The 26,001-nt window shown below is 35.5% G+C and overlaps 1 protein-coding gene across 1 annotated transcript; it reads left to right on the plus strand.

Annotated features, from left to right (window-relative positions):
* Positions 1 to 16,562: 16,562 nt before the first annotated feature.
* Positions 16,563 to 25,408, plus strand: LOC132547223 (ankyrin repeat and protein kinase domain-containing protein 1-like). Its single transcript, XM_060210988.1, has 9 exons — positions 16,563 to 16,607; positions 18,085 to 18,174; positions 19,278 to 19,376; positions 19,949 to 20,047; positions 20,920 to 21,018; positions 21,395 to 21,495; positions 23,215 to 23,554; positions 24,705 to 24,890; positions 25,103 to 25,408. The coding sequence occupies exons 1-9, from the start codon at positions 16,563 to 16,565 to the stop codon at positions 25,406 to 25,408; spliced, it is 1,365 nt and encodes a 454-aa protein (XP_060066971.1).
* The last annotated feature ends 593 nt before the right edge of the window (positions 25,409 to 26,001 follow it).

Below are 26,001 nucleotides of genomic sequence, written 5' to 3' on the forward strand. Positions count from 1 at the left end.
GAATATATAAACAAAACAATTTTTTTGAACAGCAATATCTAAACAACAACAAGGCTAAACACTCACATTAAGTATTGATAAATCAAATGACATACAGTTCACACATGTTGTAGTGATGCTTCTCCCAGAGTGTTTGTCCTATTATCTTTGTACTTTTCTCAATGGTATCCGTTTTTATCTTGTTGTTATTTTATCTTCACTGCATTATTTTTTGAATGAAGACCTTGATACCATATCTGACGCTTTTAACAAACCTGCTACAACGGTAACTTATCAACAGTGCTATTAAAGAAATTGAAACAATATGGTAAAACGATGCATCAAGTTCAATCCTTTAAAACTTAAAATAACAAAAGAAAACCTGTAATTTTTTTATACAACCGTTTAAAAATGAGATGCAGTAGTAGATGTAAGTAAGCGACAACTAAAGGGTGTGTAAACATGATATGCGGTTTGATTACACACGTTCCTGGTTAGATATGCTGTTTAGTTTTTCTCAGGCCAGGTCTGCCAGGTCTTTACGTCCTATTGCACGCAGCGCGTCCTGGAATTTTCTCTTCATGTCGGCTGTGGGTGCCTTCCCTTGAAGCCATACCGTTATTACCGTCTTAACCAAATTTGCATTTGTGTTCATCATCAAATGGTCTCTCAGTCCGAGATGGAAATACAATTGACGAGCCTCATCTGGTGAAAGATGAAGCTCAGCGATTCTCTTCGGTATGTCCCAATTAGGGCTAAGTTGTCTGTTGTCGAGACCTGAAACTGTAGTTATCAATACACGTAATAAGATGTTAATAAGATATCAAGTAAATAGCTGTCATCCATGTACTTTTTTCCTGTCCCTAAGTGTTTATTGGGATTTGATCTATGTAATTGTCTCATGCCCGTGACTATTATTCAATCATAAACCTAAAGACTATTACGATCATCATACCCTTCCAGCGACACAAAAATAATTTTAATCCCAAATAAATTTATTTTAACAAATATATATGCAGTGTTGCACGGAAATTTCACACTATTCACCAGATGATATTTTTCAGAGAAATGAAAGACATATTTCCAACAAGTAAACTCTTTAGTTTGTATTTTTGTAACACAGCGATTCTTACAAAAGACACGTAAATATTACATTCAGTTTAGCAAACCCATGGGACTGAGATCCACCAGCAGTGTCTATAGGCCATATCGCTGATGTTTAAAACTGTGATTCGTTGAATATCTACATTTTTTGCTCCCATGTGGATATCAACATTTGACATTTGTCGCCCTCGTGGCGATTTGATGCTAAATCGATTTTATGTTGCGTTTAGTCTTTATTGTTTAGAGCAGATTAGTTTTACCAACATGGATATTTAAAATTGACGATTTTGCTTTGTAGACTTGATTGTTAGAGTTATCGTTCTTGATATTAGAAAATTTCCCACACTTTAGTAAATGGTTTATTAATTTGACAAGACTTGGAATAGGAAAAATTCGCAGGCGATATGGCGTTCAATGCATCGAATGCATCTTCCTAAATCTGTTGTTGTTATTGTGTATCTCCGATGAAAGAGACGATGACATTTCCCTAGTTTTATGGAATTCTAGTTTGGATTATGATTATTTTTTCATGTTGGTGTTTTAAAACGATTGTGGCTTGTAATTACGAAGTTTAAATTTTAATCTTTTCTTGTTGTTTTTATCCTCACCTTTGCGTTTTGGTTCAATAAAACGGAATGGTATTGTACCCAGTTTGGCCGTTTCCATTTCCCTCGTGGTTGTAAGTCTTCGGAAGAAACCCAAGAAGAAACATCCATTGTCAACCTTCTCTACTGCAGGTTTATCCATTTTTTTAATTATGTCCACCTGCCCTGAACGGTCCTTCATCACGATTTCAATGGTTCGCTTTTGTATCTTACCTGTGCTCTTGAAGATCAGGTTCATTTCGTCGTCGCTGCCATTGATTTTCATCTGAAAAATTGCCAACAACATATACAGATACCTTCTAAACATAGGAAAGTGAATATAATGTCATAACATGTGAATATAAAAGAACATTTTGCAGAAAGATTTATATGTGTTAAGAATCATTTATCTGTTGCTACTTCTAATGTCATATTTTTTATATAAGATTGAGGACTCCAATACTTTCGGCATAAATTCATTATACTGTAGTTGAAACGGTATTGCTCGTTAGTTATTGGTTGGAAAGACATCTTTGCTTCTTCGAGGGCCATTCAGTAGTTATAAAGAAGAGCAAGAACCGCAAATATCACCAGATATCTAAAACTACATGGCACGAGATAACTATGGGATTATATACAATAGATTATAAAAGTGCCTCGTGAGTACTACGAAGTGAAATAATTTTTTTTCTATAATGTGCAGGCAATACCGAGGTCACAATATACTTTTTTACACCTGAAAAAAAAATAAAAGTAACTTGTTATGAACATGCGCCTCTGACCTACTTATCTTTATGGTATGTCAATGTTATGTTAGCACTATATTCAGCTAGGTACAGATCATACCAAAGTATTTCATCAGTACCGTTTACGCTGTCCAACATTTATGTGTCAAAACTAACATGCTTGTCCATGTCTTTAACTCCAGGTCATTACCAAATCTTACCTGGAACGACTGTCCCTCGATAAATAAACCGGGAATGGGTTGTTCTGGAGTGAAACAACAGAAGCCGTTGTTATATCTCTTCTTCAATGATTCTATCTCTTTTTGGGTTCCACATGCTATGACCATTTCTATTCTGTTTTCAACATTTTCTATTGGTCTCACCGCAACTAAAAAGGAAACTTTTCGCTTTTTCTGACGGATAATTTGCACTTTATTCTCGATGGACGCAAGACTGTCATCATCTTTTGGTTTTTGTATTACTACAACACTTCAATTAAATCAACAAAAAAATGAACATACAGACGAAAAATAAAAAGTCTGTTCAAAAGATACACAAGTGAATGCTAGCTTTTAATATAAACGAAGATTTAGATGTAGTAGAATTAAACAATGAATTAAACTGCAGTATAGAACTGTTTCGCCCTTTTAGGACTCGTGAAAATGAAGACTTACACAGATTCACAAGATTACTTTACAAGATATAAGTGATTAGCACTTTTCAATAATTTAGAATTAGAAAGAATAGATCAAAATGTTACACTACATTAAAACTGTATCACGCATGACATACAGAAATCTAATGTTTTCTTTGTTAAAGTTTATTATTATTACTATCTTAACGGCCCGTGAACACATAAAAAGTCATTAGGGCCATCAACCGATGAAAGACACAGCGAGGAAATTACATAAAAAAAACTAAAAGTAAAAGACAAATGCTAAAAATTTCAAATGGTTATATCATCACAAAAGATTAAAATGGTAAGTCATTATCTATGATATAGACCAACAACTTTATATCCTAGAATTTTATAAATCTCAACATTTTCAAAAATAGTTTTTAGACTTGAAGCGTTACGATAAAAACTTTCTCGAGTTGACAGAATGTCAATGCAGTCCAATAAAAACATTTAACTGTGAATGGTTCATCACATCCTATGCACCGAGGATTATCTTCGGCTTTCAACATATATGGATGTGTAAGGTATGTATAGCCCATCCGAAGACAGACCAGGGCAACTTCGTCTCGGTGATTGTTTCTATAGCATGGAGGCCTTTCACCGATGACAGGTTTTACGGAGTACAGTTTATTATCGATTCCATTCCTTCTGCCACTGAGCTATTAAAAATGTTTGATAAAAGGTCCAAAATCATTTCAGGGAATTAGAATTCATACAGATGTTTCGTTCTTCTAGGATTCGTCATTGATGCTTAGGGTTTATGTTATGAAGCCTATAAGTACCTGAAGGTAATCAAAGTTTGTAAAAAGAGATGTCAGAAACCAGATGAAACGAAGACTAGCCCAAAATCCATCCGTGTTTTAACTTCCAATAATTCGTAATGTCGAAACAACTAGAAGCACATGTTATATTGTGAATCGTGCTACTTTTCGAATGAATTCAAATGTGTCATGAGGGTTAAGGCGAACCTCGTTAACTAAAGACAACCATCTGCAATATCCAAGATTGTGCAAAATCTCATTATAGGACTCGCTGCTAATGGTTGTTGAATGGCCTGTGTAAGTAATGAGGAAACCTTTATTTCCAATTTCAGTCATGGGTTTTCTTGTGTACATAGGTCATGATTTCGATGTCTTTACCAAAACAATGGGCAACTTTACATTTCAGTTTGCTTTATTCATATTTATATACATGTACATATATATAGAAATATTTGTATTGAATGGCACTATTTATTTGTTTAAGTTTAAGGTAACGGCGATAAATTTATTTAAACTTACTCAGAAAAATGGCTGATTTTAAATACCGCCTTGTCATTTCCGTCAATTTCAGCTGGAATCCTATCCCAATGCCATCTCTCGAGATTTGGGTCAGGATTAGATGTCATCAGTACAAGTACGCCAACCGAACGGTATTTGGCACTAACTGGTATCTTCATTTCGATTTCCTTTTTGGGTTGTTTACCGTTACTGGTGGAGAGTCCAATAAAGTTTGAAATCACGACAGGATCATTTACAGATGTTACTTCGTCCTCTTCATGTTCTTTTATTGCCTCCTTACTGTCATAAATCTAGAACATATTGTGATTACATATCATTTGCATTGTATCTTTCTTGATAACGTGACTTCATTTTTTGCAATATCAACATTTTGTATGATGGCCTCCCATTAAGTCAGTTTTAATCTAGATTGTATTTACATAAATATTGATGCAGTCTGGACCAAAGGACAGTAATATGACGTCATTTTGGCGCCATTTTGACCGACGTTACGTCACTGCTATAGATGTCGCCTTATATCACATTTATGACAGTTTTATGTTAATCATTTAGCTGCATTTGGTTTTCTAAGAGCTTTTCCAGTATGTTAACCTAAAACGAGAAAAGCCATTTTAAATTAGATATAAAACATGATAATGCTTTTAATGCTATCCAAAATGCATACATTAACATTGAATGATCTGGGTGCAAGATAATACCTAACGGACGTCATTCTACTATCCGCCACTTACATTGCATTCATATTGATAATAACTACAATTTGAAAGACGTTCAATGATTCCTTACACATTGAGATGGTATGCATGAAACCTTAGTAATCATCAGAAATAATGTACAGTTATTATTGTTTTATAGTATTTAAAACGAGTTAGTGAAGAACATAATATGAAACTCGAACTCCGCATAAACTGCTGCAATGGTAACATAGTTCAAGACGTTTGACGTACTTTGATCTCAAGTTCACCAGAGTCAAACGTGTCAGCAGGGATGTCAATTTCTGTTCCTGGCTCACTTTGCGGTTTCAGTAACATTGCTTCTTTGGAAATAGGAAAAACTTCCTTCTTAGGTTTTGTTCTCATCTCGAAATGAGTAACTCCGGTAGATTGAAGAGGAACAGTTATTGTTACAACCGTGCTCTAGTGAAAAATTAAAATAAATCATTATCATTTCATTCAGAGTTTATTGTACAAAAAAGGAAGAAACACTTTTAAATTCAAAGCTAAAATGAAATATCAAATTAAACTCCATAAAAGAGCTATTTCGTCCTTTCAGATTCGTAAATGCTGCTAAGGATCTAAATAAGAATATCTAGGAGCCAACTGTAATTTCAAAACAACATTAAGTACTTATACATTATGAAACAAATAACTATATCAATTAAATCACGGCAAACCTTTGGGACTAAAAGTCCGTCAGCATAGTCATGACGTGTGTATAGCTAGTGATGACTTGTTTATCTTCTCAATGCCAATTTCAGAACTATCAGAGTCACAATTTTCTTGCAATATTGTTTACTGGAAATTTCATTTTATCATAAATAAACTTTATAGAACTCCGAAGGGCTCTTGACAAACTTTGATCACCTCTCTTTCATACAAATAAGATAAATGTTTCCATTCTGATCACAACTATCCCAAATTCCAAACTGAAAGAATGTATTTATTGTCTAGAATTGTGCGATAGGTTAATTATAAAAGATAGGAAACGACGGTATACATATAAGATTGTGAACGAAACGTATTTCGTGACTAGTATTCTAAAAACAAGAGAGAAAACTGTATTTCACATTACTACTGTTCCACTGTGGATGGTTTCGCCGACGAAACAGAAACCGCACATCCTTCTGGAATACCTGGCCGTATTCGCCGTTCACATTTTAGACGGAATCTTCGGACATTTTTCCCGATTGTTTATATTTAACTATTTTGAGTTTGAGTTAAGGTTTTGCACGTGTGCTAAACAGTTTTTTCAAACTCTATTTCAAAACTACAAAACTCCAATATGGTCGATATAAATCTTAACTCTGCATATTAGTGAAATGTAAAGAATATAGTTGCCAGAACAGTTTCATATCTTTTAAAACTCTAACAATCGCCCTTTATGGTCCATTGTAACCAGTCTCTGGTTTATAGATGAAATTCTGTGATAGTAACAATTTAAAACTTACCAATGATAAACAAGCACCTACTATTCCCTAATATCTTACGATATGTTCAATTCAAATATCAACTCACTGTAAAGCTTGAATATACTCTTAGAAATAAGAAGTTTAACCCCGAAAAAAGAACCTTACCAGCCACCCTTTAAGATTACTGGCCCCTGACCAGCATTCCATGAAATTTAATCTAGCGAACCGTAAAGAGGGTTACTCTGAAGCATGCATATTGATCGAGCATTCGACTAATCCAGAAACACACTAAGATTAAACGATCGCGTCATCTCACATTGCAATAGCACGTTTCTTATAAAGGAAGGAGATTAATACTCTGAAAGTGTTATTTAAATACAAAACGGAAAAATTGCTTACTTCCACACCATTTTCCTCTTGTACCTCCACTTTATCTGCGCTACATAATTCCTTTCCTGACCATACTATGATTTCCTCATTTTTCAGGACTGGTTGAACAACAGTGACTTTTAAGCAGATGGACTCAGATGTCTCAGAGCTCCATAACTGACACTCCAGTAGAGGACCAAATACCTTCATATCCGTATCCATGGGTGACGGAGAGCCGTTCGTGTCCTCTTTTTGACACATGTACAGGTAGGAGTGTTCCTGACCTTTCGCAACATTTACCTGGATGTCCGTTGTACTAAGGCGAATGGTTGACCCCTCCTCTTCACTTATTTTTCTTACGTCAAATAAGATCTCCCTAAGTAAAATGGACTGATAGTAAGTTCACGTTTATAGACATTTCCTGTTGTTATATTGCCTTTATAAAAACGTTTATATCGGAAAGTTATGTCATATATGAACGTAGACAGTTGTTTTGTTAACACACTACTGGTTAACGCATACGTGATAGATAGTTCTAGCAATGTCCAACCTAGTTAAAAGAAATATATCCGGAATTTATCTACAGTTAACATTACATAAATCGTACGAGACGACGTAACAGGTTTGGTGAATCGCTACATCTCCTTTTCTCTTAATGTCTCACTTGGCACTAACCTTTTCGTTCTTTAAGTCGAATTTTAAGCTTTTTATACTCTAGTCCGTAGAATAACAAATCTAAAAACTAGTGTTCGATTCTCTAAATACTAAATGGGACATATAAACATACTAAGTACGATATCATTATAATTGATAACGTGTTCGATTTGAAATCCTTTGCTGCATATCCATGTCTAGATTTTGAATTTTCTTTTCTTCACTATGGATTTTTCTCAGTAGCTTCCTAAGCTTCAAAATTCAGCTTATGAGGCAAAGAAAGCAATGGAACAACGATTTTTGTCCTTTATTTAACTGAAGTCATTATTTATTTAAGCGCCTTCGCTAGGATTTATACTCGGAACTTCTGGTTTGCTAATCTTTTACTTGCCTAATTGAGCTAAAAAGGAGAGTTTTCTAGTAAAGTAGGAAAATGCGGCTAATAATGTACCAGGACTACAAATATAATTCCCATTTGAATTTTAATATACTCACTTGTATTTATAGCCCCAAATCTGTTCAACTCGACGCTTTAATATCCATGCCATTTCATATTCGTCCTTCTTGCTTTGAATATTAGGATCTTTCACCCATGACTGCCAAAAATAAATTTATGTGTCCATTTGAGTTATCGTTCCTAGTTTGGAACTCTTTTGTTATCTTGGGTAATAAAAAGGGTTGTTCTTGTTGTACGCCATTTTATACATGTGTTGTGGTATCTGTGCTGCGGGAATCCGCTTGATAAAAAGTTTTGCGTAATTGTTTAATTGATAAATATATGTTTAAACATAGAAATATTCAATAATGTTCAAAGAATTCAGTAAAGCACTATTCCAAATTATGTGTTTCCAGAGAACAAGTTTACTTTACGTATGTATAACCTTATTTCTTGTTACCGTTCTTATAAATTGTTGAAACAGCACCTATATCATGTAGATGTTAGATGATTCATACAACTCCTCGTGATTCAAATTGCGTTATGAATAGCAGTAAATTAGATGTTGACTGAATTATGTGAGAGGCAAAAAAAGCTGCTATTTTGCTTTGATATACATCTGATATTTTGTTCTGTCCACATTGTCCACCTAAAACGAAATCGTTTTACTTTCGATATTTTCCCCACCTTCCAGTGTCTGATTACTGGCACATGTTATTTTTCTTATATACTAAAATATTTTTGGCCCACCAATAGTGGTACAACTTACCCAGTCAAAAAGCTTGGGCTTTGCTCCAAACAGACACAATAGTTTCACCACATCCACTTTTTTGTTCTCGACGGCGTATTCCAGAGGGACCTTAGAGTGCTTATAATAAGACGGAATTTCAAACATTCTCAATAAATGTACTATAGCAAAACACTAATTAAAACGATGGTCGACATTGGTTAGAATGTTGGTTTCATTGTTCCTAATCGTGATGTTTATTCCGCGAGATTGTCGACATATTTGTGGGGTTTATTTTTTCTTTGAAAAATACAAAAGAAGCAGCCCTTACAGTACACAGTATGGAGGGAAAAACAATACGATGGGACAGCAAACAGTCTCACATATTGCTCTAAGATGGTAAAAATATACATTTAATATACCAATTGTACATTCTTCTCCGAGATACTGATTTCATTAGACTAAAATACCTGTTTGACTGTAGATTCAGGTTTGTTGCAAGGACTGGGCACGTTTATAAAGTTTCCTTCCTGTGAAGAATGTTGATCTACATTATTCACAGTTTTGATTATCTATATTGCTGTAGAACTTACGTTATCGCGTGCGTTTACGTCAGCGCCCCCTGCGACCAAGACAACAAGGACTAGTGCATGACCGTGTTTGGCAGCGTGATGAAGGGCTGTCTTTTTGGTCTACAACAATGGATATAAATTCTACATCAGATTGTTTATGTCAAAATTTGGCCGTTATTTAGTAAAATACGCATATTTATTTGTTTTAAAAGCACGAACGTTTAAAAATTTTGCAAACAATTGCAGGAACTATCGAAGTTGAATACCAATAGGTAAAGCAAGCAGTAGTTAAGCTAAGATTTGGTCATTCCTCGGGATTGGAACAGAACCGTCAGTCAGAAGACCAGAGGAAAAGTAAATGCAATAGTTATCAGAGACAATAAGTTCAACAGAAGATATTTACGTACATTAATCAATGGGACGAGTCTAATTTTTTCAATTTACCAATTTTTAGCGATCTAGGAAAAAAAAATCCCATGGAAGTTTAAAAAAAATCTCGCATGACATGGAAACGTGCTTGTTATCTTATTTATTGGCGACATATTGTCTCTTTGTGTGACGTCACACTTAATAATCATGACCCGTAGAAGTTATGATTTAAAATTAAAATTGAAAACTCAGTCAATCACATTTCAGCAAGATCCTGGCACACCTTTGTCACAACAAAAGATAAAGGGTTGGGAGGTAAGCATTGGAAACATGGTTGATAGTCCATGATAAACAACATATATTTTAAGAAAAAAAATATACAATTTGATTTTGATAACTTACAAGGATTGTATTTTTTTCAAATATTAAGATATACCACGTCGTAAATGTACTTGATTGCATTTTGCATAATCTTTTCTTTTACCTTAGCTCATGTGAAGACTTTAGACCACGGAAAACGCCGTGTGTTTCAAGCAATTTGTTGATATAAGTGAATTTATCAAATACTACCTCAAAGATAACAAGAAGAAAAAAAAAACCACGAAGCGATTATTTGGATAGTTGCTGGGGGTTAAGGTATGAATGTTCTGTTAATGCTTTCAAAACAGAAATCAGGCAAAATTATTGTAATTTATGTCTGATATTGCCAGTAATATAGTAAAAACAAAATACCTATATGATTTTCTTTCGTACAGAAGTTGTTTAATGCGATGTGGGACACATATATATCAACTATTGTATGACAATTTATTGCTTATTTGTTATTTATTGCAGATTATTTCTTAACGGTTTACAACCAATAAACAGTTTATCTGTCACACAACACTTACCATGTCACGACTGTTTACATCCGCGTGTTTCTCAAGTAGTAATTCGATGACGTCATCATACCCTTTACCGGCAGCATAATGCAAAGGGTATGATCCACCCTGTCAAATACATAATATACCATACCTAGTGTAGCAATACTTTTCAATTCTTCCATTCTCTGAAAGTTAGCCAAAAATATCAACGAAAAGGTTAACAACGGAACAAGCAGTTATACTATCGGGCATACAACATATATTGTCCAAAGCAGTAAAATGTTTATGAATGCGACTAATGTAATGATCACAAACCCTTCCCGCAATCACCACCAATGACAATGAAAGATTGTGTAGACATACAAATTAATAGCACCATTTGATAAAAATCGGCATAAGATACATCAAAACCAATCTAAGAATTAAACTACATTTTAATACTATCCCTTGCTTCAAGGACTCGTCAGTAAGCATAGAGCCTAAATGTTCATTAACCTTGGAGGTGATTGAAGAAATTCCAAAGTGTTCGTAAGAAATGTCAAAATTCAGATGTGGAGGTCACTTGATCCATACCGCGAAGGTTGTACAAACACACACGCATGAATAGCACCATTTGATACAAACTCGGATAAGATAAATCAGAGCCAAAACTAGAAAACACGCTCTCAAATACCGAATCAATCACTACTTACGAACATATTCGGCTTGGGAAGCAGAAATGTCATCAGTCTATGTCTTAACTCCGACATGCACACACGACTGACATCTTCATCATATTCATTGGTAATTAAAGACACCATTACATACATCCTAAATTGAAACTAAATGGAAAGTTCTCCGTGATAAGTACTGATCAGCCCTCCGAACGGAATCGGATGACCTGTCCGACAACGTGGGTTTCCCCGTGTACTCCATTTAACTCCCTCAGACAACTTGTTGAAGTATAATTCGTTCGTAAAACTCTTGATCTCGTTTGTACTATTTTCATCTACGACTTTTAAATCACGATCCTAGCACGATTTCATATCGTTCATACGACCTTACATACCGTTCATACGACCTTACATATCGTTCGTATGACCAACTTATTTTGTTTGTTCGAAAAAATATGGCACACGCTTTTCATGGATTCCTTGATATGACGTTTATCAGTATTATTATTTTTCTTTTTTTTTAATCACCTGGAGATGCATTTATTTTATATTGACAGAATAAAGATTTAGATACAGATAGTCTGGAAGAGTTACAACATATTCATAGTATAAACAACGGGCCCTCGAAGTATGTAGAGGCATTATGTTAATTTGTATAGTGATGACAAACGATTATTTTTAGATGATATCAAGTTACGATATAATGATATGATGATATGCCCTCATAATTCGTCTTTGTCTTCCATAAAATATCAGTGAATTTAATATACCGACATGCAAGCAGAATATTTACTTAAAATCCCATCAGATGAAACTGAGGCTAACACTCAAAATAGTACAAGGAAAATACGACCATATGTTCCAGAAGGTTTAGCGTCCTCATCTTTATCGACAACACCCACAATGAAAAATCTTGGTCATGTCACGTTCCCAAATGAAAACAAGGTCGTACAGAAGAATCATTAGTGAATAGCATATTTAAATACAAATTTTAATTCGACATAGTAGAAACATGTAATGAATTAGCTGCGTCAAACAACTGTTTCGGCCTTCTGTGGCACGAAATTGATGCATGCTAAAGGACCTAAATTTTGAAACCTTTGAGGCGACTGAGGGAAACATGAAACAGCAGATGTAGATGTACACCCTAATTTAATTTATTTTGTTATTTTCATAGATATGGTATTTTCAAAAGAATATGTATATTTTGAACCATGCCACTATTCGAATAAAAATGTGACATGCAGGCAGGTTACTGCGGTAAACCTCAAGGACTAAAAATCTACCAGCAATGCCCATCACAACAATGGAATCATCAGGAAAAGGTGGTTAGCCATATATCCGGACACTTTGAGAGATTGAACATCAACTTGTCTTGACAAATGTTCTGTATCCCTCTTGAAGATGAACTATTAAGAGTTGAAGGATAATTAAGAAAATCGTCGGAATGTTCATCTTTCCGTGGTCAACTTGATACTGATTCGGGTATAAATGTATGACACAATGGCGTGACTCACCGAGTCCCGGACGTCTACGCTTGCTCCTTCGTGGAGTAACCTCAATGCCTCTTCCCGACGGCCATTCCGTATGGCAGCAGCAAGTGAGAGAGCCTGTAAATGGAAAATTGGATGAAACATTATAACCACCGTATAGGTATTCACTATAGGTAAAAAATTGTTCCATGCTATGAGAAACTTCTTAGTGCGTGACAGCTCTCTTTTCCTTACCACATATGAGATGGAGTTACATTTTCTGCAGAAAATATGAAGCATCGGATATTAGATCTTTATTTCTCTTATTTCTTTCTTCCCAAAGGTTTTTTTCATATCTTGCCTCACATTTGATCCGTGTGAGGGACAGTTTTCTGACCAGGCCGTGACTAACCAAAGTCATCAATCTAGTACTTAGTACTCTCAGTTTTACATCCAGTATCATTCTGTCTTAGGCATGACATTTCAGTGGAATTATGTTTAATGTCCTTAAGCGTTACATTCTGACTATGGTTAAATCTCCTATCTTGAATGACCATGAGCGTTGAGTTTTAAAATGAACCCACACGGCTAATGCTGAATGACATGTTCACATGATATTGAATGTGGTCGCCGGTTCGAGGCCTACTTGGGGCAGTTGCCAAGTACTGGTCGCATGGTGGTTGTTTCACTTGTAACTCCGACTATTTTCCAAGGTCCAACCCTGGCACGTTCATAATAAATGCCCTTGACTGTTAAGAGGACTTAAAGCACCAATAAACAAAAATCGTGGTTATCTAACAATCCCTCACTTACCCTTGTCAGAATGATTACATGTTGCGATAGACGAGGACGAATAGCAACGAAGATGATTTATAATTTTTGATATTCGGCTTTCGACAGTGGCAGAATTATATGGTTTAAATTAACACAAGATAAATATATACTAATGAAACCTGATATCTATTCACAAGACCAAATTGCATCTAACGTTATGTACATTGATTAAAACATTAAATCTTTAGATAAAGACTTGATATTACGATATGATTAACAAATTTTGGTTTGAAATACTTGGAAAAAATTACGACCCGTGACTGCCTTGCATTGTTCTGGTAATGACGCATTTTGACGCATTTTAATGACATGCATACATTTTATCACAAAGTTATATCACACTGTGTGATGACTGAACTTTTGCATTTTAATTGTTTCATTATATTACATTACATTAATGTCATAAAATCGTTCATTGCTTACAAAACGAAAGCATTGGTGTTCAAGGCAATGCTAATCATAAGCTCAACTGCCCATAGATAAGATTTTTGTCTATGTGCTGTATACTGCTCGGTCAGTAAGTAATATAATACATGTAAGTATGTTTTTCACGTGTACCATATTAGTGGCCATATCATCAAATCGGCTTACTACTATACACCTATGTATCTAAATGGTGAAGTGTTGTCGTCCAAGTTCTATTGACATCGACGTTTGAAATAGATAAATCTATTAATTTCATCAGTCGACATATAGAAAAATAGAAGTCATGTCCATAGGTTTACGTCCGTAACAATCCCTCACTTACCCTTGTCAGAATGATTACATGTTGCGATAGACGAGGACGAATAGCAACGAAGATGATTTATAATTTTTGATATTCGGGTTTCGACAGTGGCAGAATTATATGGTTTAAATTAACACAAGATAAATATATACTAATGAAACCTGATATCTATTCACAAGACCAAATTGCATCTAACGTTATGTACATTGATTAAAACATTAAATCTTTAGATAAAGACTTGATATTACGATATGATTAACAAATTTTGGTTTGAAATACCTGGAAAAAATTACAACCCGTGACTGCCTTGCATTGTTCTGGTAATGACGCATTTTAAATGCGATGTTCTTTTGGTGTCTTACATGCATACATTTTATCACAAAGTTATATCACACTGTGTGATGACTGAACTTTTGCATTTTAATTGTTTCATTATATTACATTACATTAATGTCATAAAATCGTTCATTGCTTACAAAACGAAAGCATTGGTGTTCAAGGCAATGCTAATCATAAGCTCAACTGCCCATAGATAAGATTTTTGTCTATGTGCTGTATACTGCTCGGTCAGTAAGTAATATAATACATGTAAGTATGTTTTTCACGTGTACCATATTAGTGGCCATATCATCAAATCGGCTTACTACTATACACCTATGTATCTAAATGGTGAAGTGTTGTCGTCCAAGTTCTATTGACATCGACGTTTGAGATAGATAAATCTATTGATTTCATCAGTCGACATATAGAAAAATAGAAGTCATGTCCATAGGTTTACGTCCGTAACATTACAAAAGGAAAAATGATGAATGAAATTACACTCATTACCTTATAAAGAATAGGATTATATATATTTTATCTATATATGGTACCATTAAAAAAAGACGAAAACAAAAGCAAAATTAAAAAAAGAACAAGAATATTTTTCACTAATGTAGGTGTATTACCTTTTGTTCCCCGTCATCCAGTGGGGTTAGCGACATCAGTACAGGTGTGTATGGACTAGAGATAAGGGGCTTGTCCGTAGGTCGACGCAAAATTGACTGTAGCTCATAACATAGTCTGGGTAGACAGCAGTGTCAGCGCAGCAGTCAAACACGATATGTAAAGTTTACATATCAATGCAGTATATATATATGCGGTGTATATATACTGTATCCTATACGCATTCATTGTTCTTAACAATAGTATCCATTTTTGCATGTTATCAGATCAATAAAAAGCTGTTTTGTTTTTCAGGCGCGTTACTTGAAAATATTCTTTTCGACGAACGCTAAGAAATGTGAATTCACATAGTATAACTTATAACAAAGTAAAGTTTACCACCGATTTCAATGGTAACACACTCGCCTTTCACCTAGCCGTCCGGAGTTCGATTTCCGGAATGGACGTGAAAAGGTATGGTGATCATCTGTCCGACCACGCGGGTTTTTCGTGGGACCGATCGCGCGCGACCATCCGGCCACCAAGAATGATTGCTCCCTCAATAAGGTGTCTCCTCATGTGTTTGACTTCCTCATAGTGATGCTGCACCAGTAATTTTGACACATGGTGCGAACCAGGAAGCAAATAAGTCGCCTTTAGTTTAGACTCTTAGCAGCACTGAAAAGTGATGTATGATGTTATTAAGTTCATAATTTCACTCTATTGTATCTTATTTTTAATATGTATTTGACAGTGATATCAACTTGTGCGTCGTTGTGCAACATTACCATTACCAGCGTTTTTCACTGTCTGTCACGTATGAACGACTTCTTTTAAAAGCTTACGGATCGTTATTTTGCTAGTGGTTTTATCTATTGACTGGTTAGACAACAATGAATTAGCCAGAAATCGTCAATTAGTTTAAAAGGACATTGACTGGTATTGAAATACCGGCTATTGTAGATATAGCAGACTTATCACTAACTCATAATTTGTTACACCGCGGTATTGGTTGCAGAAAAACAGGTTTTCTTATACGATAGATTATTGATCAAAATACATCCAGGTAATTACACATACACAATCTGTGCATTGACGTAAAAATAGCCCAATATTGTAGTGGCACCCTTCCCTGGCAGGTATCCACCGATAAACGGACAGTTTAGGAATCAGTATAACAGCGGTCCTGGGGTAATGACAACCAATAACTTAAAGAAGCACTGAACCATTTACTTCCTTGTTTGCCCCAGCATAGAACAAACGAATAATGATTCACGAAGACTTCAACATAAACATTTAACATTGAGGAATGTTATAGTTTTTTTCATGGATTAGATTTTCGAACATTTTGCCGTAGCAGTAGATTGAAATGATCTGTGCTTCCTGACAGTCACTTGGTTACGCAGGCAGATTGACGAACATGTCACAGTGACCAATTGCCAGAGTCAAGAAATAAACATTTTTGAACAGTTCAAATGTAACAATGACACAAGTGGCACCCCAACAGGAAGAAGTTCAGAATCTCAAGGTAGGTCGTGCAGATGGACATTGAAAACTATTTCTTTTCTCGGCTGTTTGCACCACTTTATTCTACAAGTCTGCAGTTTTTCGTGGCGTGATATCAATATAGTTTAAAATTATGTAATACTGTTAACAGTTAGTTAAAAGTATGTACATGAAAATATCAGCATTGTATCTAACAAAGCATATAATGAGTATTTTAATTGTCTATACAATACCATAGATTAATTCAGATTTACACTATATTACAAATTACTTGACAACTTCATACATAACTAAATTTACAATATTATATATAGTTATATTTTTCTGTACAATAATATGCAATGATGCATGTAGTAATAAAAACTTTACAGACCACATTCGATAACATGTGGTTGTATGTCACCTGCCATTTTAGTTCTCTAGCTTTACACTGTTTTTATAAAGACGTGTACAGACCGCATGGTTAATGGTTTTATATTACAAAAAGAGTCGACAATTGTATCAGAATGTTTTTAAAAGGTAATAAACTGCCTACAGCCATGATTCATTGACAGCTGCGGTGTGACAAATTATACACGGTATATATTGTAAAGGGCTGACTGTTCTGTCAATACTAGATATACCCGTGTAAGCAATATAATCAAAACTTGCTTGATATCGGTATAATGGACGAATTCATGTCCTTGTTGCATGTAATATATATACACTAAACATGTAAACTGTATTTACTATATATGCACACTACTTTAAAATTCACACCAATCTTAAGTAAGTCCCGCAGAAAAACTAGACCCATCGTTTCCTGAAATCTGACTGAGAGCAACATCACTTATTAAAGGAAAACATCAATGCGAAATAAACGGTTTTTATATCAAACGAACGGGAAAATGAAACTATTAAAATAAATGCGAACGTTTGCATTTCTGTATTCATAACTTAAATTTGTGACTTTACTGTTTCATAAAACTGTTATTAATGTTGACACGAGAAACTTCTTCCTGAACTTTTAACTAGGATCTTACTGGGCACATAAAAACTGGTTTTTGAAGTATTATCCAAAATGTTAAGCTACATGAGGTTTTTAGGAGGGGTCCTAAATGTCGTTAAACACGTCGTTAATTACAATATAAATTTTAAGATAGTATGGATTCCGCGTAATACTGTGCCAGAAAATGCCTAAAATGAGAACATGCCACATTTTTTATTGTTTTTATTTTTTTAACCATTCAACATCAACTTACCTTTCCGTAGTGCCTGTTGGGATTGGGCATTTTAACAATTGTTTACCATTTCGGTCGAGGTTAGATATATTCACGTAAACCAACTTGATATTCTAACGTGTTATTTTGTTGCCTAGTATGTATCTTTCGGATGTCATAGCTATCCATGACCTACACAGTTACATAAAAAGATTGTTCTAATATATTGTTTAAACCTCACTTCCAATCTAAATTCGTGATTTAAAATTACAATTTTATTCATACGTTATCACACTGCAGGCCCAGTTGCTGTTTACTCTTCGCGATAGTAAACCAAAGGAAGCGATCAAGCTGTTGAAAGAGGGAGCTGGTGTTGACTTCAGAGATCAGGTAAACATTGATTTATTGCCCAGGTCACGTAATCAGTTCTTCTATCAAACTGTAGTGACTATAGAACTGTCGTTTGAAGATCTATCTTTTTTTTTAATCAAAATTCCATAATCTAACTGTAATATTTACTGGCATGTGATTTACCTACATTGCATTCGTTCATAGATTTCATACCTTTGTCAGCAATACTGTTCTCTATAATCTGAACCGTCCGATATGAGTGTAAATTCGAAAATTGTGCATAATCAAATTATAAATGTCTTTTTTTGTGAAGAGTGAATCAATTACTTTTCTGGTTTGGGTTCTCCATAAACAATGGTTCTGCGTGAGAGTTAGCTGTTGTCGACTGCAATAAAAATATTCGGCTACACTATACTGTAATAATTACTGTTCCCAACCAAAGCTCAAGACTTATTGTTTTTTCCCTGCTTCTTCTTCTTACAAACTAACCATGGATAAGTATTTACATGTTAGTGTATTTAAAATGCAGCTGTGTCGTATTATCCTTATTTTGGCCCAGGAGTCTGGTGACATGTGTGGTCGAGCTAAAACAAGACCTGTGTGCTGGTAAACAATATTTTCAAATAACTTGTTATTCACCAGTTTCATAGCAATAGATATTAGACTCAAGGAAAGGTAAGTAAATAGAAATGAAAAAGGAAAAAGCTAGGTAAATCAAAAGTGCCCGATCTAAGCTTCGTACCCTTAGCCATAATAAAATTCCCTGTTTAAAAAATTCAGCTACGGTACCGAAAATTCATCTATCGACTGTTTGCTCCAAAGTGAATAAGCAGCTAATCTATAAATACTTTGGTAGTAGCTTTTCACTTATGGACAAAACTAGCCACTACGTTTCTGGAGTAACTACGAAGATGGCTTTAAAGTCGTATCAACTATCTGTTGTCCAGTGTCGTCTGTTAAGAGTATGAAAACTGCATAACTGGTCAGGTAGTTTCCTTAAGTGCAGACAGGCTTAACTATTGACAAAACTATTTCCTACTTCTTTAACATTCCTTTGCGATAGCAGGGGTAGTTCGGGGGACTTATGTAGCGATCGCCGTTACAATTAGAACTCAATTTCGCTTAATTGTGTATCGTTACAGACGGGATGTCGTCCATTACATTACGCAGCAAAGAATGGTTATGTAGAGGTCATAGAACTGCTGCTGGAAAAGGGCGCTCAGACATTTGCTTGGGATAATGTAAGTATCACTTCCCAGTTTTATGTTTGTTATAGAGCCACTGCAGAGAAAGGATGCCGAGACGTTCGCTTGGGATAATGTGAGTATCACTTTCTTGTGTTATGTTTACATCTTTGTGCGATATAAAGTTTGACGTGTTCGATGCTCGTTAGTCTCCGGTTGAAATTTTTGTATATCATGCTCTCATTTGAGAACGCGCCATTTATTATTTTTAATAACCAAGAATTATATGGTTAGTTTCAATGAAGCAGAAGACGCTCACTCTCTTGCAACATCTGGTCTTGTTTTTCTCGTCCTTTTTGTTTTTTTAGGAACCCACGTGTAAATATTTCTTTCGTTCATATTTTGCCCTAGTTTTATTGAATTTGAGTTTTGATTATGATCATGTTTACATGCTGTTATTTTCTTGTTGATATAGTAGATCTTGTTGATGGAGCTAGTGTTTCCATGGTAATAGGGTCATACGTGTTCACTGAAACAAAATCAAATGTGTTCATGGCAACAAGATCAATGACATCCATGGTAACGAACTGTATGGACATGGATATTAGGTCAGTTGTTTTTAATTTTAGAACGGCCAGACAGCTCTCCACAAGGCTGTCATGCAAGGTCATGTTCAGGCTATCGTTGTATTGGTCGCAGGAGGGGCTAAGATTGATGTTATTGACCGGGTGAGTATCAGAATTGATATGGTCTCAAATATCAAAATGATAAGATGAACGAAAGCAAATATCACCTTGGAAAGTTCCCATGCCGCTTTAAGACTAAGAAATATTAGAATTTTACAACAACTACGCATTACAAAGGAAAGGCAAAAAGATCCTTTTACTTTCATACCGTCACACTTATAAAAACAGAATCTTTAACTTACATCAAGAGACAAGAAAGTCAAACATAGAAACAGGACCACCGAGCTGATATCTGAGACCGGCCCAATGAAATTACACATAGAAGCAGAAACACCAAACTTACACACGGAAACAAACCCATTAAAATTACACATAGAAACAGGACCACCGAACTTACATACAGGAACAGGTCCATTAAAATTTCAAATGGAAATATGATCACCGAACTTTAATAAAAATGAAGGTCCATAAAAATTACACATGTAAACAGGATCACAGAACGTTCATGAAGATGAAGGTCCATTAAATATATTACAGATAGATACCGGACCAACGAACATTCATACAGAAACATGTCCATCAAAATTACACATAGAAACATGACCACCAAACATATATACAGAAATAGGCATATTAAAATTTTACATAGAAACAAGACCACCTAAAGTATATACAGAAACAACTCCATTAAAATTACACAAAGGAAGACGACCACCCATCTTACATACCGAAATAGGTCCATAAACATTAGACATGGTAACAGGACCACCAAACTTACATACAGAAACAGGTCCATAGATATCATACATAGATATTATATTTATTATTGAAACACATAAATCAAGCTCACATTTAGGAGTAAAACTTACTTTAGATAGGTCCTTTAGAATAGCATGTCTCTATTTATAAACCAGATGGGACACCTACCACTAGAGTATGCAGTGAAAAAAAAACATGTTGCTATGGTTGAACTATTGTGCCAATTTGGAGCTGAGCCACAACTACTAGACTGGGTAAGTAATACCACAATGCTTATCTCTGACTTTGCAACATATATTTGTAGATAAATATTTAGTTTTGTTGTTGTTGTTTAGTGATGATAAAAGTAGCTCCTCTTAGAATGAGTATGAAGTTTTCATTTCACTGCTTTTAACAAAGTTTTAAGGTTTCAAAGATAGGTTAGTGACAGTTTGTTTAAGAGTGATTTATAACCAATCCCGTTAGAACCGAACTAATTTTCAAAGTCTCGCTTTCTCAAACAAGATAGAGAATTGTTACTAGTGTTGTAATCAGCTGTGTTAATACTCTAGAAAGTTATAGTGAAGACTCTACTTAGTCTGTGCAAACGCATTTCAGTATAACCACTATAATCAATTTTAATATTTTTAGAGCTGGTTAAAAGATAAAGAAATTACGAAAATGAAGGATGTGATGCAAATCGCCAAGGTTCTAAAGAAACAGCTCAAGAACATGTCTGGTTACAAACACAGGTAAATCACAGGCACAAGCTCATACCTGGTTATAAACAAAGGTAAATCACTGGAACAATCATATGTCTGGTTACAAACTCAGGTAAATCGCAGGCACAAGCACATGTCTGGTCTCTCTTGTAACAAGCACAGATAAATCGCAGGCACAATCACATGTCTGGTCTCTCTTGTAACAAGCACAGATAAATCACTGGAAAAAGCACATGTCTGGTCTGTCTTGTAACAAGCACAGATAAATCACTGGAAAAAGCACATGTCTGGTCTGTCTTGTTAAAAACACAGGTAAATCACAGGCACAAGCACATGCCTGGTTATAAGCACAGGTAAATCACAGGCACAAGCACATGACTGATTATAAGGACAGGTAAATCACAGGCACTCTTTTACATCTGGTTATAAACACAGATAAATCACTGGAACAAGCACATGCCTGGTTATAAGCACAGGTAAATCACAGGCACAATCTTATATCTTGTTATAAACACAGATAAAGCACTGGAACAAGCACATTTCTGGTTACAAACACAAGTAAATCACTGTATCACTTGAACAAGCTCATGTTTGGTGATAAACACAACTTAATAACTGGAACAAGCACATGTCTGGTTTGTCTGGTTACAAACACAGGTAAATGACTGGAACAAGCACATGTCTGGTTAAAAACACAGGTAAATCACAGGAACAATCTCTAATCTGGTTATAAACACAGATAAATCACTGGAACAAGCCCATGTCTGGTTTGTCTGGTTACAAACAAAGATAAACCACTTGAACAGGCACATGTCTGGTTTGTCTGGTTACAAGCACAGGTAAATCACGGTATCACTGGAACAAGCTCATGTTAGGTTATAAGCACAAGTTAATCACTGGAACAAGCACATGTCTGGTTATATACACAGGTAAATCACTGGAACAAGCACATGTTTGGTTTGTCTGGATACAAACACTAGTGAAAATACACATTTATCAATGAGACATTTCTCTATATTTAAGTGGCAAAGCGTACGACTTCAACGTTACAATGTAGCCAACCCTTTATAAAAAATCGTGTGATCATTTTTGACGCTTTTAAACCATCTTCCATTTAAGTGTTTACTATCGACTAGTAGGTAGTGATAACACTGTATGACACATTTTAAATCATATGAATGGTAGTACACTTCAGTACTTAACGCTCGTTTGAAATCATGCAAATTGGAAATTGAGGACATGGAGATTTTGTGAACTGACGAATTCTCGGAGGAATAAAATAAAAGCACGATGTAGTTTTATTTTTTATTTTTAGATATAAACTTTACTCAATTTTCAACAATTGCGAAATAAGTTAACAAGTTGCATAAATCACTTTTTTGACCCAGACTGAAGCGAGCGCGGGGTCTTCTTGTGGGAGGAAACTGGAGTTCCCAAGGAAAAAGCGTGTAGTGTTCAGGTGACCTCGCACCTTTTCCTGTCCGATTTTTGAAATCTAACTATATTTACATTGGTGAAAAGCAAATGTGTTGCTGCTGTGCCAACCGACCACATGTAGAAGTTTTGATACACTTTTCTCGGGGACATGTAGGTGGTACCCCATTCCAGAAACCCAAGCTTAACTGAATAACCATTCTGATTGACAAAAGTCACGATTGTAATAGTAAGAGATTACTGATATGAAACTTTTACTTTAATTGCAGTTTCATGTAACTGTCGTAAAATCTTCGATATTATATCTTCCAACAGTGAAATACGACTGGACGTAGCTATGATCTCCCCAGGGGAGGGGTCAATAAAACTAAATAATACCGGAGTGGAGGTCACAGCGAATGAAGGTCAGGAGCGTTTCTACCTTTACCTTAGCCAAACGGAGGAGGCGTACAGTACCCCGCCACCCCTAGAGGAGGAAGAACAGGCATTTGGTCACATATTGGAGTTTCAGACATGGGGGGCTAAGGTTAAGTTCATCGCTCTAACAGTAACCGTGGATCGACCGGTCCCGAAAAATGAGGAAGTCGTCCTACGTCCGGAGACTCCAAGAGGTGGTATTGACCATGTAGAGATACAAGAAGTAGACGGGAAAGAGGTATCAATTATAGGATTTTATTAAGGCTTCGCACGGTGTTCGCCTGTCAGTCAGTCTGTCTGTCAGCACTGTCGTTTCCGTGCGATAACTTGAGTTTCCTTGGGCCTATTAAGCTCAATCTTCATACAGTGCTTCCTTAATGAATGCGTTTGCTTGCTTTGGATTGCTTTTTAGCTTCAAAGGTTCAAAGCAAGGTCACTGTTACTATGAAAAGAAAACCCTGCGATTATTCAAGTTTGCTATGACCAATAAAATTCAAACCAAATACAATGCTTTCTTACTAAAATGGCTCGCTTTGGATTGCTGTTCAGTTCCCGAGGTGAATGGTCCAGAGTACTGTTCCTCAAATAAAATAAAAAATTGGTTTCCGTCACATAACTTGGGTCCCCTTTGGCCCATCAAACTCAAACTTCATACCATGCTTTCCTACTGAAAGTGCTTGCTAGGAATTACTGTACTTTTCAGACTCTGAAGTCAAAGGTTGAGGTTATTGTTGCTATGATGGAAAATCAATTTATGGAATAATTTTCTGTGGCAAATCTAACTCAAGCTTGATGCAGTGCTTCTAAACCAAAAGTGCTTTTGTTTGAGATATATTGCCATTCAAGTCTAAAGGTCAAAGGTCACTGAAGCTATAAGTTACAATTAGTTTCCGTACTATATCTTGAGTTTGAGTTTTCAATCTAAATCAAACTTAATACAATGTTTCCTTACTAAAAGTGCTTGATTGGGATATATTATATACCATGTTCTAAAGTCAAAATTACTGTTATCATAAATAACAAAATCAGATTGTTGAATGTATTTGTTTGTTTTGTTTTTTGTTGTTTTTTTTTATAATTATTTGGTTTTTGTTTTTGTTGTAATAGTCTTTCTTGGCTTTGTGTACTTAAGGTCTTGACAGTATCTGACAGTCATGAGGTTTGGTTCTAAGGATGGGTTGGTGGGGGGATATCAAACCACATAGTGGGATCCTTGCTGACCTGATAGTGTTCTAGTCTTAATCGTTGTTAGAGTTATCAAAGGAAAGTTTTACCCTTGTTTAAGTTACTTCATAGTTACCTAAAGGCCATTTTTCAGTTTAAATGGTAATCTATGCTGACAGTTTTCAACGGTAAATTGAAATGGCAATTTTTCTTTGTTTATGTAGGTGACCAAAGTGACTCTTACCGTTCCACTGACATCTGGCTTCCATCGATTCGCCATGGCAACCAGGGAGAAGAAGCAAATCGTCAAGGTCTCTAAAGAGGCTGTTGTGTTCAAACCAGAGGTTGAACCCGAGGCAGAAATTGATATCCCAGCTGGTACGTTCGATTCAGTGGAACTGTCAATAAAAGTGAGTATCTTTGAAACAAAGTTGTATTGTTCATCACGTGTTTCACAAACACACATTCGTAATCATCCCTCTACTGAACGACGTTTTGCCCAGTCATCCTTTCGTTGTTTACCGAAAGAAACTTATTATCTGTTTCGGTTCGTCAGAAGTGAGGAAGTAAGTGACACATAATCAAAACAATTAAGTTGATATCTAGAAAACTATATTTCCAGTTCGTAGATACTGCTCCCGTAAATGAAGATATCAGAGACAGTGAAGAAGCAGGACAGTCCACGGAAGGTCAAATGATAACGACGAATGTGCTTGACCTCACGACAAGTGATGACCAGCAGCCTACCAAAGACATAAAGATGAAGATACCGATTACAGCTAAAGACAAATCGGAGGAGTTTGTTGTAATGACGTCATCAGACCCCGACCCTAATCTGGATGAATGGACATGGGAAATACTACCGGCAGAAATAGATGATGCTGGCAAGGCAGTTTTCGACATTAAACACCTTTCCATGTCAGTATAATTTTCCATTGTCTGCAAAACAGCTAAACGTCCTAAATACAATATTTATACTCGGAATTGTTCTCATAATAGGAAAATTGAAAAAAAAAACAGGTGTTCTTGTAGGCAAAATAAATCCCAACGAAGTCACCTTTGAGAATTTTGCGAAAGCAACAAGACTTTTACATTGAGACTTAAACAACAATAGTTTTGGGCGAATCCTCTCGACCTCCGAGATTGGTCTCACTCTAGTCTCCGAGATTTACCTAACTCTAGCCTCCGACGTCTGTCTAACTCTGTCTCATCTCGATGTTTATGAACATTGATTGCAATACAGAATATTAAAATGTACACATGCTTGATGTTCTATTGAATTCAGTAATTCTATAGCATTCAGTATAAATGAACGCGTTACTTAACATTTGTTGAAGGGAGATAACTCTAGACATGTTGAATTTGAACTGAATTGTAAATCAATGTCACCGTGTGGTCAGATCATATGACTTAGTCGGGGTGTACTCGGACCAGTTGTTGTGTAATCGCTACGGTCATTAACATAAAACTAGTATTATTGTATAGATACTTAATTATGACAAGCTTATAAGTTTCAGCTGT

The sequence above is a fragment of the Ylistrum balloti genome, unplaced genomic scaffold, assembly GCF_031769215.1.
Source record: "Ylistrum balloti isolate Yb309-2 unplaced genomic scaffold, AGI_CSIRO_Ybal_v1 Utg369938, whole genome shotgun sequence".
NCBI classification, from domain to species: domain Eukaryota; kingdom Metazoa; phylum Mollusca; class Bivalvia; order Pectinida; family Pectinidae; genus Ylistrum; species Ylistrum balloti.

Coding starts and splice junctions, on each gene's coding strand:
- LOC132547223 (XM_060210988.1), top strand. CDS start 16,563: ATGACACAAGTGGCACCCCAACAGGAAGAAGTTCAGAATCTCAAG. Junction 18,175..19,277: donor GTGTTGACTTCAGAGATCAG/GTAAACATTGAT, acceptor GTATCGTTACAG/ACGGGATGTCGTCCATTACA. Junction 21,496..23,214: donor ATGTCTGGTTACAAACACAG/GTAAATCACAGG, acceptor ATCTTCCAACAG/TGAAATACGACTGGACGTAG.